Source organism: Macaca nemestrina, chromosome 6 (assembly GCF_043159975.1).
Source record: "Macaca nemestrina isolate mMacNem1 chromosome 6, mMacNem.hap1, whole genome shotgun sequence".
NCBI lineage: Eukaryota > Metazoa > Chordata > Mammalia > Primates > Cercopithecidae > Macaca > Macaca nemestrina.
This window is the reverse complement of record NC_092130.1, coordinates 153,867,773-153,882,674: the sequence shown is the minus strand read 5'-3', so window position 1 is coordinate 153,882,674 and position 14,902 is coordinate 153,867,773. Positions and strand designations below refer to the sequence as shown.

The 14,902-nt window shown below is 34.0% G+C and overlaps 1 protein-coding gene across 2 annotated transcripts in view; it reads right to left on the bottom strand.

Moving 5' to 3' along the window:
- LOC105472991 (cadherin 9) overlaps window positions 1–14,902 on the bottom strand; it is a 166,301-nt gene that overhangs the window by 113,277 nt on the left and 38,122 nt on the right. For both annotated transcript variants that reach the window (XM_071099072.1, XM_071099071.1), the window contains exon 2: window positions 3,193–3,469. In XM_071099072.1, the coding sequence (XP_070955173.1) occupies window positions 3,193–3,420 (228 nt within the window). In that variant the 5' untranslated portion in view covers window positions 3,421–3,469. The remainder of the gene's footprint in view (window positions 1–3,192; window positions 3,470–14,902) is intronic.

Genomic DNA, 14,902 nt, shown 5'->3' with positions numbered 1-14,902 from the left:
CATTTCTGACTTTTTTGTCCTATATTTCAAATGTCTAAAATGCTATAACAATTCTGCAGTATTGCCTTATTAAAATTATCTTACTTCATTTTCTTACTCTTCTAATCCATCCTGAACAATGAAAGAAAACTGATTATTTCAGTTCTGTGCTCCCTTCATAACTGATTTGTACAAAGGCTTTTAACAGATTATTTACATTTCATGCTATATGTAAAAAAAACCCATCCTAGAATTCTGGACCTTTCACAGTGAAGGTCTAACTTTATACTATTAGAATAGCCTCTTTTTTTCTTTATTGTGCTATATACATGCAATTCCACCCTCTTAGATTTGTCCAGATGCACATATTTACAAAAATCTTTCTGGCTCTTTTTGTCCCTAATGACAGCCCTCTCCAAAATCTTAGAAAAGACCAGAAATTTGGAATTAAATAAATCTTAATGACAATGTAAATTAACCCAACAAGAATCTGACGGTTGGCAAGTTTAAACAACTTCTAAATTACAATAGTTACTGTGTGCCACAATTAAGACTAAATCTTGTAAGTTGCATGTTTGTGTGTATACATGTATATAATTTATTAAATTTTGCTGCACTACTGTATTTTTCTAAAACTGCTTTCTCTCAATTCAGGATCAAACCCAGTTTTTAACCTCTAAAAATATGTCTTCCCAATTTTATGCAATTTTACAGCACTTGTAAATTAATATTTTCTATGATACCTAGCTTCCATAAAACTATAAAGAAACCATGGAGATTTCTTCCCATTAGAAGCTACTTAGCCCTTCCCAATCCTGGCGCAGGGTGAATACGACAGGCCTTTTCTTTACGGGATGTGCTACCAATGCAGTGGATCCTGGAAGACTAGATTGAGGTCTACCTGGGGAGACCAGAAATATTGTGGTCAAAAAGACAATCTGCGAGGTGCTCAAGAAGTTAAGTCCTTATCAGAATTCATATGTTTGACTAAGTTTAGAGTTAAGGGTCCAGTCAGCCACTGTATATGCAAATAAATAGTGATGTCAAAAGCCAGAAAAGCAAGATAATGAGAGTAAATGCCCTTAATAACTTAGTAAAAGCTAAGATGTGGTTGAAATCCAGCCCACTTTTATAATGAACTAGCTATGTGGTAATGGCATATCCTAGATAAGTCCCTATTAAAAAAAACAGAAAGAGTTTTATTTTTTCTTTAAAAAGTAATAAAAGTATTTTATTTTGCTGAGGTGTCTATTTCATATACATATTACCCATTGGAAACACAGAAATAGTTGACAGGTGGTTTTGGTTTCATTGTGTTTATTTTCTCCAAACATCTCATATTATAATGAGTGTTCCATTTGTGGTTCATAACCTTGTTGTCAAGAATAAATTGGCAAAAAAATCACACACCCTAACTTGTCCATGCCTAAATCCAAAATGCCATTTTTCCAACACAAATGAAAAAAAAATTATGAAAAGTAATTAAACAAAACTATGCATGGATATTTCATAATTGTTTATGACAGATTATAGAATTAATTAAAAAGGAAGCATGATTGTGCACAAAATTTTAAACCGTAATGTATACTTAAAATGTGAGAGCAGGAATGGTGGTCAATTTAGAAATTAATTAATGTACACTCAATTTTTAGGGGAAGTATTTTTGTTTTCAGCTTAAAATAAATGCTTGCTGTAGAGCCTTAACTGCCTTAAGATTATGAGCATCTCTTTTATCTGTGGCTATTCTTCTGTATTTGTGAATCTCCAAGGATAAAACTGTTTCTGTAAGGCCCTGTGACCTCAATGTGTCCTTTATACACTTCCTTGGAGAATCATAAGGCAATTTCACGTCCTTAGACAAAAAACATTTGCTTGCTGAACTTGAATTTCCTGATGTTAGTTATTAACTGTAGTGTGAAAAGTGTTGTTAAATGAGGGATGCCTGAGGATGCCATATGACCAACCTGAGAAGAAATAACAGGCAAAAAGGAACCAGCAAGCGAACTGAATGGGGTGGAATGAGCATGACCTATGGAATCAGAAAAGATAAATTTCAAAAGAAGAGGAAATAATAGGCTTCTGATAAAGGAGGCTGCATTTGATTGGCCCACACACGCAAGGAGGAATTAGATCAAAATTTTGGCAATTTCACAGAGCAAATGTATTTCTGTTTTAAAAGGTACAAGAATGACATTTGTGATGTTAGGTACTTGGGTGTTTTTCTTTCTTTTTTTTCATTTTTAGCCTGCTCTAATTTATGTGCCTGGTGGTGTCAGTGAGTCAAACAATACGCAAATCATTACAGTCCCTCCAAGTACATATATGACATGACTCAAAAAAAAAAATTATGATCTGTAGACTGCTAGCATTTAAAACTGTTTTGTTGTAAAAATTTTAACATACTTCAGCAACGGGTGTAAATTGGGAATAATTATACTTAACAAAAGAATTGTCCTGAGTTTATAATAGTATGAATGTGATTGGTAAGGAAAAGGATGATAGATATATAGAAAATTATGGATGTCAGAAAGGTCATGCCACTAAAAAAAGAAAATTAGAGAGATAATGAGCTAAAGAAAAAGAAGTCTCTAAACACCAATGAAAGAGAGGCCATGAATCTGCTTCCTCTAAATTGAACACAAGAAGGGAGTTACATATTCTCTATTATTGTGTGCTTCTTATTGCTAATGAGCAACTTTGCTCCTGCTAACACAGAAGCATATCTTCTTAAAGATAGTGTCTTCTTTCTCCTTTTTTAATCTTGTCTTTATCCTTCTGCCTTAAACACTTACGTCTAGATTACAAGCAGGAAGCTCACCCTAGCTGATATTAAGAAATAGAAACAACTGGAATTACTTTATTTCTCATGCACAGTATACTATTCCTAATTATGATAAACTATTTATCAACAGATTTCAAGGAGAGTTTTATTTAGATAATACACATATGATTAAATAATATCTAGCTGATTAATAATGAATCACATCCATCCACATATGACTTAGTAGTTTATGCTTATTATTGATAATTGATTTACATTTAGAATCCAAATATGGTCCCTTGTTCTTCCCCACTAAAATAATTTGCAATATCACACCTTCTGAACATAATTAGTTAAATATTTTTAATAATCACTAGTGATGTGAAAACTTACTGTAAAAAATAAATAGCTGTCACTTTCAGCTTTTAGATTTCTCATACAAAAATTCTTACCTTGCCTACATATTGTGTGTCAGTACCTGTGTACTCTTCCAATAAGAAGAACTGATTCCACATCCAGCCACGCTTGGTGCGACGTAGCATTTTGCCATCATCTTTTGTCAGACCCACTATCTTTTTGCTTGATAAATAACTGTTAGGTTTTTCTTGTAATAGGATGGTATCAACTGTATGGAACATATAGGTCCAGATGAGTAATGGTATACAATGGTAAGTCCTCATTATCTGCAACTTCAGCTGGTTGTCAAATTAAATGTATTGTTTGTTTTTCCTAGAGAGTAAGGAGAAAAAAAAATGACTGTATTAGCTTGAGTTTCACTTTCCCAGAACGTGTATACCGAAAAACTTATTCCAGACATTATTTAAATTTTCTTATGTACTATATGTACATTATATTTCTACATCAGTGAACGGTCATGAAAAACTCATTTATCACATAGATAAGTGGAAAGACATACATAGCTCAAGTAGACTAAGCAGGAATTTAGCAGCTAATTTAAGATTACTCAATCAGATACGTATTAATATTTTTGTAATTTAAAACACTAAATATTTTGAAAAAAAAGCTCTACAGTATGCAAATTATCACAGCAAATGTCCCATAGTCCTTAAGACTAATAAAAGTAGAATGTTTATTAGCATATACATACATATATGAAATTACATATTTTAAAGAGAACTTCCCATAATCCATCATTTTTAGTAAACGGTTTTTCTACTCTGCTCCCTATCTTCCTCTTTATAATCCTTCTCCTCCATCAGGTTGAAATGTTGCCTCAAGGCAAATTATATGGTACCTAATATACTCAGGATTGTGTCTTGCAATATTTAGCACCATGTCGATCTTTTCCAATCAATAACTATTTTTCCAACAATTAATCTAGTAGGACACTCAAATTTATTTGAGACTGAGGAGTACATGCTCTAAATAAAAACATTTTACATGGTAATTAAGAACAAATTTATTCTCCTAAATAATAAGAAAAAAATTAGCATACAAAGTTGGTATTGCAAAATTAGATAACGCATGTTATCTATAGAATAATCTGATCCAGAATTTTGAAATAATATCTCCCTGTTAATATAATAAGTTGATTATTCTTGTATGAGGGTCATAGTTCATTTGATATTTCAGAATTAGTTTTATTTGTCATCAAATTGGTTTTAATTTGTATGATATTTAATTTAGAAGATGTAAGATGACAATGGCTATGATCTATTAAGCAATGGAAACTAATCTCAAACTAGTAGGCAAAAATGTCATTGGGTTATAAAATCAAATTAAGTGTTGAAAAGAAAATAATAAAAGGAGCAAAGAAGCACTTGGGCATTTCCTTATTATGAAAATTAGAATTAGGGGCTTGAGTATTATATTCTTTTGCTCTTCTCTGTCTCTCTCTCTCTCTCTCTCTCTCTCTCTCTCTCTCATTTTATCTCTCACCCTGACTAAACCTCCTCAACCTGAATAAATTGTGTGAGTGATAATATCTCCTGAACTCAGATTTGAAATCTTCAATTTCAGAAAGCAACTGATAGTCTTTTCTAATTGGAGTTTTAAAAATCCTGGGAATGGGCTCCCATTTACCTGATTTAAGCCAGAAACCCAGTGTTGGACCAAGCACCTATGAATTCAGTAATGGGAATAACACGGTATAAAGGTCAAATATAAGGATCTAGCTTGGATTTTTGCCTTAGTATCTGTGATATTTTCGAATACCGACCTATATCACTTGGTCTTAATTGGTACCGATCCACAAGGTGGTGTTGTTAATTGTATTTTAAACTTTTATCAATACAAAGTAATAGTCTTGTACATTACAATGACTTATTTTATTTTGAAGATAGCAAATCTGAGGCATGATGAATTTAAGTAGCATGACAAAAATCATACAGGTAATAAGTATTAGAACCAGGTTTCAGATACACAGTCTTAAACACCATTTTTAATATAAGACAATACCTGTAGAAGAGTTAGCACAGTGCTAGCACACAACTCAGCATATTAGCATTATCATCATGATCATCACAGCATCATCATTATCATTGTCATCATCAAGCATGGTTGCCCCTACTATAGGCATAGAGATATAGGTCCAACTCAGCAGAAAGGAGAATGGTAAGTGAGAGGTGGTATTATAGATTCTTGCTATGGTCCAGAGCTACAGATTCTGTCCAACACATCTATGTACCTTAATTTCCATATCTATTATTTTAAAAATTTGTCACTCTTAGCTCTTAATACAAACATATGGTTACAAATATATGCTGCTCTTAATACATACATATGATTAAACTCCAGAATTACAATAATCCAAAATTACACCATTTTTCAATGCCAAAATCTCAGGTTATGGTTATTATCATCAGCCTTTATGTGGCTATTTGTAATCCTGTAAACTATGGAATAATTGGTAAATTTGACCACAGCCAATATAAAACCCTGAATTAGATATCAGAAATTTACAATGTTAAATAATGCTTAGAAAAATGTGTAATGGAAGAGTAACACCTAGTGGTCACTGACCCAGAATACACTGTTTTGTAGCTCAATGATGCTGTAGTGGAAAATGAACAGTCAGAGAATCTCAAGGATAACTGTCATCTCATTGTGATACAACAAATTCCTTCGTTGACCACACTGTTTACCCTGGTTTCTTCCCACTGGTAGAATTTGTTTTGATCATTGACCTTGCTTATAAGCCTTGCCAGAGAAATCAAAGGGTATTCTTTATTTTCTGGGGTCAGTTCTAACTATGATGCCCATTTTGTGTAGAACGTAGGCCTTTGAGTGGAACAATCTAGTTTTATTAGATGGGGCAATAGACTTAGGCAGGCGCTAGGATCCCATAGGCATCTATAAACTACAGTAAGAAATTCTCATTCATTTTCGGTGCGATTGAAAGCAGTTGGAAAATTTTAACATATGTTTAGAAAAGATCAATCTGGCACAGACTAGAAAATAGGTTAGAGGGCAGGAAAGGGATTTGGTTAAGAGAGAGATCAGTTAGGGTCTATTACTCTAGTCCAGTATGAGATGATGAAGGCATATAGAGAAGTGGTTTGAAGTAGACACTGAAACGCTGCTCAGATTCCCTTTCATCCTTTAATGTGGCCACACACCCACACTACATACACTACAGTTTTTCTATGTCTTTGCTTATAATGGTCTGCACCTGCAACTGTCTTTGAACAAGTTCCCTTGGCTACTGGAACCACTTTGCCCACATGGACAGGATGCCTAATGTGCCTCCAAGTTTACAAACATCTATAATATCCCATTGCCAGTATGTAACAGGTGCCGAAGTATGAAACCCAACATACTATTTACATTCTAGAGCTTTCCTACAGAATCGTAATGAAGCTGGGACTTTGATGCCTTTGTTTGGCTTCTTTTCCATCCGTGTCCTATTACTCCAATTAATCCTGCAATTTCTTACCTGGAACAAAATTTTCAACCAATCAATTACACACAAACCCTTGTCTCAGGGTTTGTTTCTGGGAAATCAGACCTAAAATGTGGATCTAATTCACATATGTAGATATTCAAAAACATAGATATTATCATCTTATATATTGGTTATGGAGGGTGAAGAAAAAATAAATATAAGGTATAACTTCTAGATTATTTATGAACTAGGTGGATGACTGAGTGATTTCTTGAGTGTCATTTATATCAGGAGAAAAGCAGATCTATTGGAAAAATAAAGAATCCATTCTTTTCTTATTCTTGGTCAAAATAAAGAAGTAATTTTTATACTTCTATCACTAATACCATTTGGGCATAATTAAAAATAGGGAGCAAAGTGGTTCTAATGATTTTATACTATAACTTGAATACGTACACACACACATATATATTGCATATACATATGGATACATATACAGATAAATATATAAACGCATATGTACAAATGTATGTATGTATCATCAGGCATTGGATTCACATAAGCAGCACGCAACCTAGATCCCTCACATGCGCAGCTCACAATAGGGTTTGCACTCCAATGGGAATCGAATGCTGCTGCTGATCTCAAAAGAGGCAGAGCTCAAGTGGTAATGCTCTCCTGCCTGCTGCTCACCTCCTGCTGTGCAGCCTGGTCCCTAACAGACCATGGACCAGTACTGGTTTGCAGACTGGGGGTTGAGGGACCCTGCTCAAGGTGATAATAATAGGAATGGAGCCATTGGGAGGTGATTATTTCACAGAGGTAGAGCTCTTATGAATGAGATGGTGCCCTTGTAAGAGACATGAGAGGGTTCTCTTGCCTTTTGATCATGTGAAGACACAGCAGAACAATGGCCATCTATGAACCAGGAAACTGACCCTCACCAGACACTAAATCTGCCATGCCTTGCTTGATGTTAGACTTCCCAGGCTTCAGCACTGTGAGAAATAAATTTCTGCTGTTTATAAGCCACCTAGTAAACCATAATTTGTTATAGCAGCACAAACTAAGATTAATACCAGAAGTGGTTTGCTACTATAACAAATATCTAAAAATGTGGAAGTGGCTTTGGAACTGGGTAATAATAGGTAAAGGCTGAGGGAGTTTTAAGGTGCATGCTAGAAAAAGTCTGCATTGCTGTGAATAGATCATTGAGGATGATTCTGGTGAGGTCACAGAAAGAAAAGAGAACAATCGAGAAATGCTTAATCTTCTTGAAGAATATCTAAATAATAGCCAGGAGTGGTGGCTCAAGCCTGTAACCCTAGCACATTAGAAGGCCGAGGCAGGTGGATCATCTGAGGTCAAGAGTTCGAGACCAGCCTGATCAACATGGAGAAACCCTGTCTCTACTAAAAATACAAAATTAACCTGGCATAGTGGCGCATGCCTGTAATCCCAGCTACTCGGGAGGCTAAGGCAGGAGAATCACTTGAACCCAGGAGGAGGAAGTTGCAGTGAGCCGAGATCATGCCATTGCACTGCAGCCTGGGCAGCAAGGGTGAAATTCCGACTCAAAAAAAAAAAAAAAAAAAAAGAATATCTAAATAACGTGGTAACATGGAACAGAATGTTGATAGAAATATGGACAGTAAATGCCATTCTAGTGAACTTCCAGATGGAAACGGGGAACATGTTATTAGAAACTTGAGAAAAGGGTATCCTTGTTATAAAGTAGAAAAGTACTTGGCTAAATTGTATTTATGTTCTAGTGTTTTACAGAATGTAAAATTTGGGAGCAGTGAAATAGAATACATAGCTAAAGAGATTTCTAAGAAAATTGTTGAAGGAGCATCTTAGTTTCCCTTGAATGCTTATAGTAAAATGTGAGACACAAAAATTACTTAAAATGGAATTGTTTAGCAAGAATGAAGGAAAGTTTAAAGATTTGAAAAATTTTCAGGCTCTTCATATTACAAAAATGAGAAAATGTTTGAGAGAGAATACTAAAGGTGTGGCTAAGTGTCTTTTGATAAAGGTGTTAGTAGGGATGTGAACCATAGATTTAGTATGACACCCCAGGAAGAAAGCTGCCAGTTTGAACTGAAGAAGAAGGATATGGGAAGGAATGAAAGAAGGTTGATGGATTTCTTGGATTCTATAGGCCAGCTCCATATTATTCAGCTGCAAAAAAAAAAAAAAAAAAAAAAAAAAAAAAAAGAACTATTATTCAAGACAAGAGAAGAATGACTCCAAAGATAATTCAGGCATGTGTTGTTGGTTTCAAAGGCGGGACCATTGCCTCACTTTCAACATGCTAGATGGCTTTTTCATAGAGTTTCAGGGTGGAGGTGGTCACCCAGAACCATGGGGATGGGACTGCTATGCCAGGAGGTTCAGAAAGTGAGACTACTGCCCCAGTGGACTTGGACTGCAGAGCACTAAGCCAAAGAGAAGTATTCTCAAGGCTTAGGATCTCATGGAGTTTGCCTTGTTGGGTTTTAAACTTTCTTTGCACTTGTCATCCTTTCCTTCTTTCCTATTCCTCCCTTTTAGAATAAGTATATTTATCTTACCATTGCTTATCACATTACTGTATTTTGAGAGTACATTGCTTGCTTGTAATCACTGGTTCATATGCAGAGAAAAATTTTATTCTGGATAAATAATACCTGTGTCTCATCCGTATCTTATTTACATGATATTAGATGAGATTTTGGACTTTAGACTATAGAGTTGATACTGGAATAAGTATAGACTTTGGGGGCTATTGGGATAAAATGAATGTGTTTTATATGTGAAAATGACATGAATTTGGGGGGAACTAGGGTGGAATATTATAAACTAAATATTTGTGGCCCACGAAAATTCATATGCTAAAATCTTAACCCCCAAACTGATAGTATTAGGAGGTGGGGCCTTTTAGGAGATACTAGGGTTAGATTAGATCATGAGAGTGGAGCCTCTAATGATTAATTTATTCCCCTTAGAAGGACATGAAGATACCTGAGCTTTTCTTTTTTTTTCTCTCTCTCGGCTATGTGAAGATACAATGAGAAAATGGTTGTCTGTAAACCAGAAAGAGTGCTCTCATCAGACAGCAGACCTGCTGGTGCTTTGATCTTGGATTTTCCAGTTTCCAGAATTGTCAGAAATAAAAATTTGTGGTTTAAGCTACTTAGTCTGTGGTATCTTGATATAGCAGCACGGACTGACTAGAACAAAGTGATACTGCTCCCTGTGCGCCCACCTGAAGACCTCCCATGTGTTTTAAGCACTTGTTCAATTCATGGACTTCTTGCCTTTGCTCATGCTCTGACCTGGGTCTATCTTATCTTGCTCATCCATAGCCATCTCCTCATTCCTTCAGTTTTTATATTATATTCTGTTTTGGAGGAAGTCTCTGAATAACCTTTTGAAAAATAGCTTACCCCGTTTTAGTCTCTATTGCTTTCTGTTATACCATCCATTCATTTCCTTCACATGATTTACCACAACTTTTATTATCTCTTTCATTTAATAGATTATATGCTTATTGACTTTTTCCACTAGTCTAAATGTAACACATATAGTGGTAAATAATTTGCTAATTATTGTGTCCTGCGTAAAAGTTATTGACATGCAGACTGCACCTAATATGTATTTGCAAAATTAATTGGTTAATTTATTAATGCCTGATGTAAATAATTACTAATTTGAGCCTGGGATCATGTATGACATTGACTTAACATTCCAGTGCATAAACAAACTGATAGAGAAATAGAAAGAGTTGAACTGGGAGAAAATAGGCCTTTAGAATACATTCGGGTTTTTTTTTCCCCCTAACAAATGGGAAAAAATCTGCAGCGAGGTAGAGTAATTCTCATAAAAATTTGCATAGCATGAGATTCTGTATAAACTTCACAACATGATTGGTATAAATTACAAAATGTTTGCTTCAACTTTATAGTCCTTTGATGGTATATCTTCTTTATTTTTCTCATAATTCTTTCTAAATTTATTTCTTATTTAGGGAACGTCAGTGCAACTCTCTTGGGGCCAATTTAACACCTGTACATTCCTCTGCTTTTGGACAAAAGTGCACACCCAAAAGGATTTTCTGTTGTATTTTTATTTTAAAGATAGCAAGCTTTTTATCCTGTGGGATTTATTAAAAATTCTTCATATTATTATTCAATAGGAAAAAGCTGATTACTCAGTTTTCTCTGCCTAATTATTTGTCAGCATTAAATGCTTTGCATTTTAATCACATTTTTGTTGATAAATACATACTTTCAGATGTACTATAAAGTACAATGTTTTAAATGTGGTTCAACTTTGATTTTGTAATCAGGGAACTCACTCGAATCTTGTTAACTTTAAAAACTGAAAATAGTTTCCTTATTATTCCTTTACTCTCTTAATTATATTCCAATTATATTTGAGAAAAATGACTATTAAATATTTGTATGTCAAAAAAGGTGCATTACTGTAATTAAATAGGATTTTCAGCATATAAAATACACATCTAAAATTAAATTATGTGCTTTCTCCTCTCTATAGCTATGCATATACAGTTGTAGAAGTTTTAACTCAGATAAGGTATTTTGATTATTCTAATCCTGTTCTTCAAAGTTTCTCAGATGAAATGTACAAATAACACAAGTGTTTGTGATTAATTTTAATATTATAATACTATTTTGATCAATAATGAACTTCAACATACATTAATCTATTGATCTTGAAAATGCAAAACAAAACAAAACTGTGTGATACGGTCATATAATTTAAATATTTTTTCAAATGATATTTCTGATGTTTGGATAGATGAAACAAATTATTTCTCATCACCCAATAATTTTGTAGTTTTGGAAAATGTCATACATATGTTGTTTGATTCCTAGATTCCTGTGATTTTTCCAATATTCTGTTTTGTCTCTCATATGATTTGGGGAGAAGTCTTGACAGCTTAGGTAAGCAAATAACACATATATAAAGAACACAGTCTATAAATATAAGTAACACTAAAATGAGGTATCATCTAAAATCAAATAACTTTGAGGGATATATGCTTAAATTTATTTTTTCTTATTAATTAACAGTGGTTACATTTATTATATAACCATATATGTGCACATGTATAAATGCATACATATTTAATCATTAGTTTGTTAAGCTTAATATCTATATCTCCTATCTATTGTCTATATATCTATACAGATTTATATATATAGATATATTCATATGGATATCTATATTTATATCTATAAATATATATATAGATCTATATAGCTATCTATATCTATATGTATAGATAACAAAATTGATATAGATATCTCTATAGATATAGATATGCTTTTTAAAACCATTTACTGAATTTTGAGAACTCTGTGCCCAAGTACTGGCATGTAATTTGGTATACTACCTTTATCCAAATTAATGGTGTAAAATTAGTTTAAAGAAAACAGAATTAGACAAATGAAATATGACCTGCCCCTTGATATAAGCAATCCTTGATGACTATCACCATCAAATGTCCAGCTTTAAAAATTCAGCTTCATGCCTTCCCTAAGGCAAAAAATCTAGTATCAGAAAAGAAGCTCTTGAATGAGCTTTTGCTAATAGTCAATCAAAATAAAAATAATGACATCATATATTATTAAATATAATGATATGTATAGAATATATGAAATGATAGAATATAAAGATTCAAAAACAACCCATTGCCAGAATATGAGAAAATTAACTGTTGTCTACAGTGATATTGGAGCTAGTTTAATAAACAAGGATCAATTACTTTCTGAGATACGTGTGTGTGTAAACATGTGTGTGTGTGTCTACACATATATATACACATATATATTTATATATATATAAACAAGTCCACTTTCAATTTAAAGGACAGAGGTAAGCAATTTTTCTGACAATATTGGATGGACCCCCTGAATGAGAAACCAGGGAATCAAAAAATTGTATATGGTCTTCCATTGCAAAGATGTCTGTCTTGGAGATGGCCAAGATACTATTATATCTATTGAATTAATACAGCCTTAGAATAAAACAGCACAAAGAAAAAATAGAAAATGGAGAGTGACATAATATTGGATATCTTTTAACTTGGACATATACCTTATGAGCAAATCATTCTAATCAGTGTCAGAGATGGAAAAACAACAGTTAGGAGAAAACTGTCTACGGTCCTGACATGTTTAAGATTTTTGGCTAAAAGGTATTAGTGGTGGAGCAAGTAGAATTTGTTATTATCACAGACAAATTTTTTTTGTGGTTTTTTTTTTTTTTTTTTTTTATGAGATGGAATCCACTATGTCACCAGCCTGGAGTCCTGTGGTGTGGTCTCAGCTCACCACAACCTCTGCCTCCTGGGTTCAAGTGATCCTCCTGCCTCAGACTCCCAAGTAGCTGGGGCTACAGGCGCCCGCCACCACATCCAGCTAATTTTTGTATTTTTAGTAGAGACGGGGTTTCACCGTGTTAGCCAGGATGGTCTCGATCTCTTGACCTCGTGATCCGCCCTCCTCAACTTACCAAAGTGCTGGGATTACAGGATTGAGCCACTGCGCCTGGTCGGTTAATGTTTTTAAATACTAGAAACTGTAGAAAAGGTTTTAAAGTTGGTATGCCAAAAGATGTAATATGGAGCATGAAATTGGACTATAATAAAGCCAAGGGCATTCCACACCCAGCATATAAGCACAAGTCCATGTGTTAACACTTGCCTTTGAGCAATAAGAAAAAAACAATGACCAACAGGGCTTCTACACACAACAGATTGGGGTCTGTGAACCCATAGAAAATCGGAGGAAAATAAAGCTTTACAAGGGAAGGAGCAAATAAGCTGATGTAAAAGACAGAAGTATTCAGTTTCACCACATCCTACCATCTGAGTGGCCTTCCCTTAAGATTACAGAAGATTTTATGATAAATGAGTCAATATCATTAATATATTAAAAAGTTATTAAAAATGGGAACAAAATAAGATATATATCTACGTCTTTTAAAAATATACATGAGGCCAGGCGCGGTGGTTCACGTCTGTAATCCCAGCACTTTGGGAGGCCAGGAGATCGAGACCATCCTGGCAAACATGGTGAAACCCTGTCTCTACTAAAAATACAAATATTAGCTGGGCGTGGTGGTGTGCACCTGTGGTTCCAGCTACTTAGGAGGCTGAGGCAAGGGAATCACCTGAACCCAGGAAGCAGAGGTTGCAGTGAGCCATGATTGTGCCACTGCCCTCTAGCCTGGTGACAGGGCAAGACTCTGTCAAAAAAAAAAAAAAAAGGGGGGGGAAAATAAATACACATGAGCTATAATATTCATTCTCCAAAGTTAATACAAATCATGTCATATGCAATGACTTCTTCTCTTCATACGAGGATAGCAGTGAGTTAAACAGAGACTCTTGTTCAAAAGAGATGGTGACAGAAGAAAAACAAGCAATAAATTTAATGGCAAATGTTACCAAGTGTTATGAATAAAAACAGAGAAAAATAATTTCCAAACTTACTATATAGTTTAAGTAATCATTATAGCATGGTATTGCTGAAAGAACAGATGATAGGGTCATTGAATAGAATAGAGACCAGAATTAGACCCACACAAATATTGTCAACTCTCATTTGACAAAGGGACAAAGGCAATTCAATGCAGAAAGAATAATCTTCTCAACAAATAGTGCTGAAAACACTGAGCATCAATATGCAAAAAAAAAAAAAAGAAAGAAAGAAAATAAATAGATACAGAGAGCTTTTACTTTTTCACTTGAAGTAACACAAAATGGATCCTAGTTATAAATCTAAAATTACAAATTTTATTTATTTTCCAATCGTGTAGAAGGCTTTTCCAGAGGACAAAAGGACTTTGTCTTCACAGGAAACAAATCCTATCCTTTGCTTTATGATGCAGATACAAATATTACAAAATTTCTTGAAGAAAATGCTGAAGAATATCTTAGTGACCTTGGGTTTGGCAGTGAGTTTTAGAAAAAACTCCAAATGCCAAAAGTATCTTGGGTCTGACGATGAATTTTAGATATAACACCAAAAGTATGATTCATTAAAAAAAAATTGATAACACAGATTCTATTAAAATTGAAAACCTATTTTTTGTGTAAAACAGTGTTAAGAGAATGGAAAGATAAGGCAGACTGGAAGAAAATATTTGTAACATATATCTGATAAGGACTTTTATCTAAAATATACAAAGAACACTGAAAACTCTACAATAAGAATACAAAAATATCAACGAAAGTTCTGCAAAGATACCTTATCAAAGAAGATATACATATGACAAATAAGCACAAAAATGTTCCAAATGAT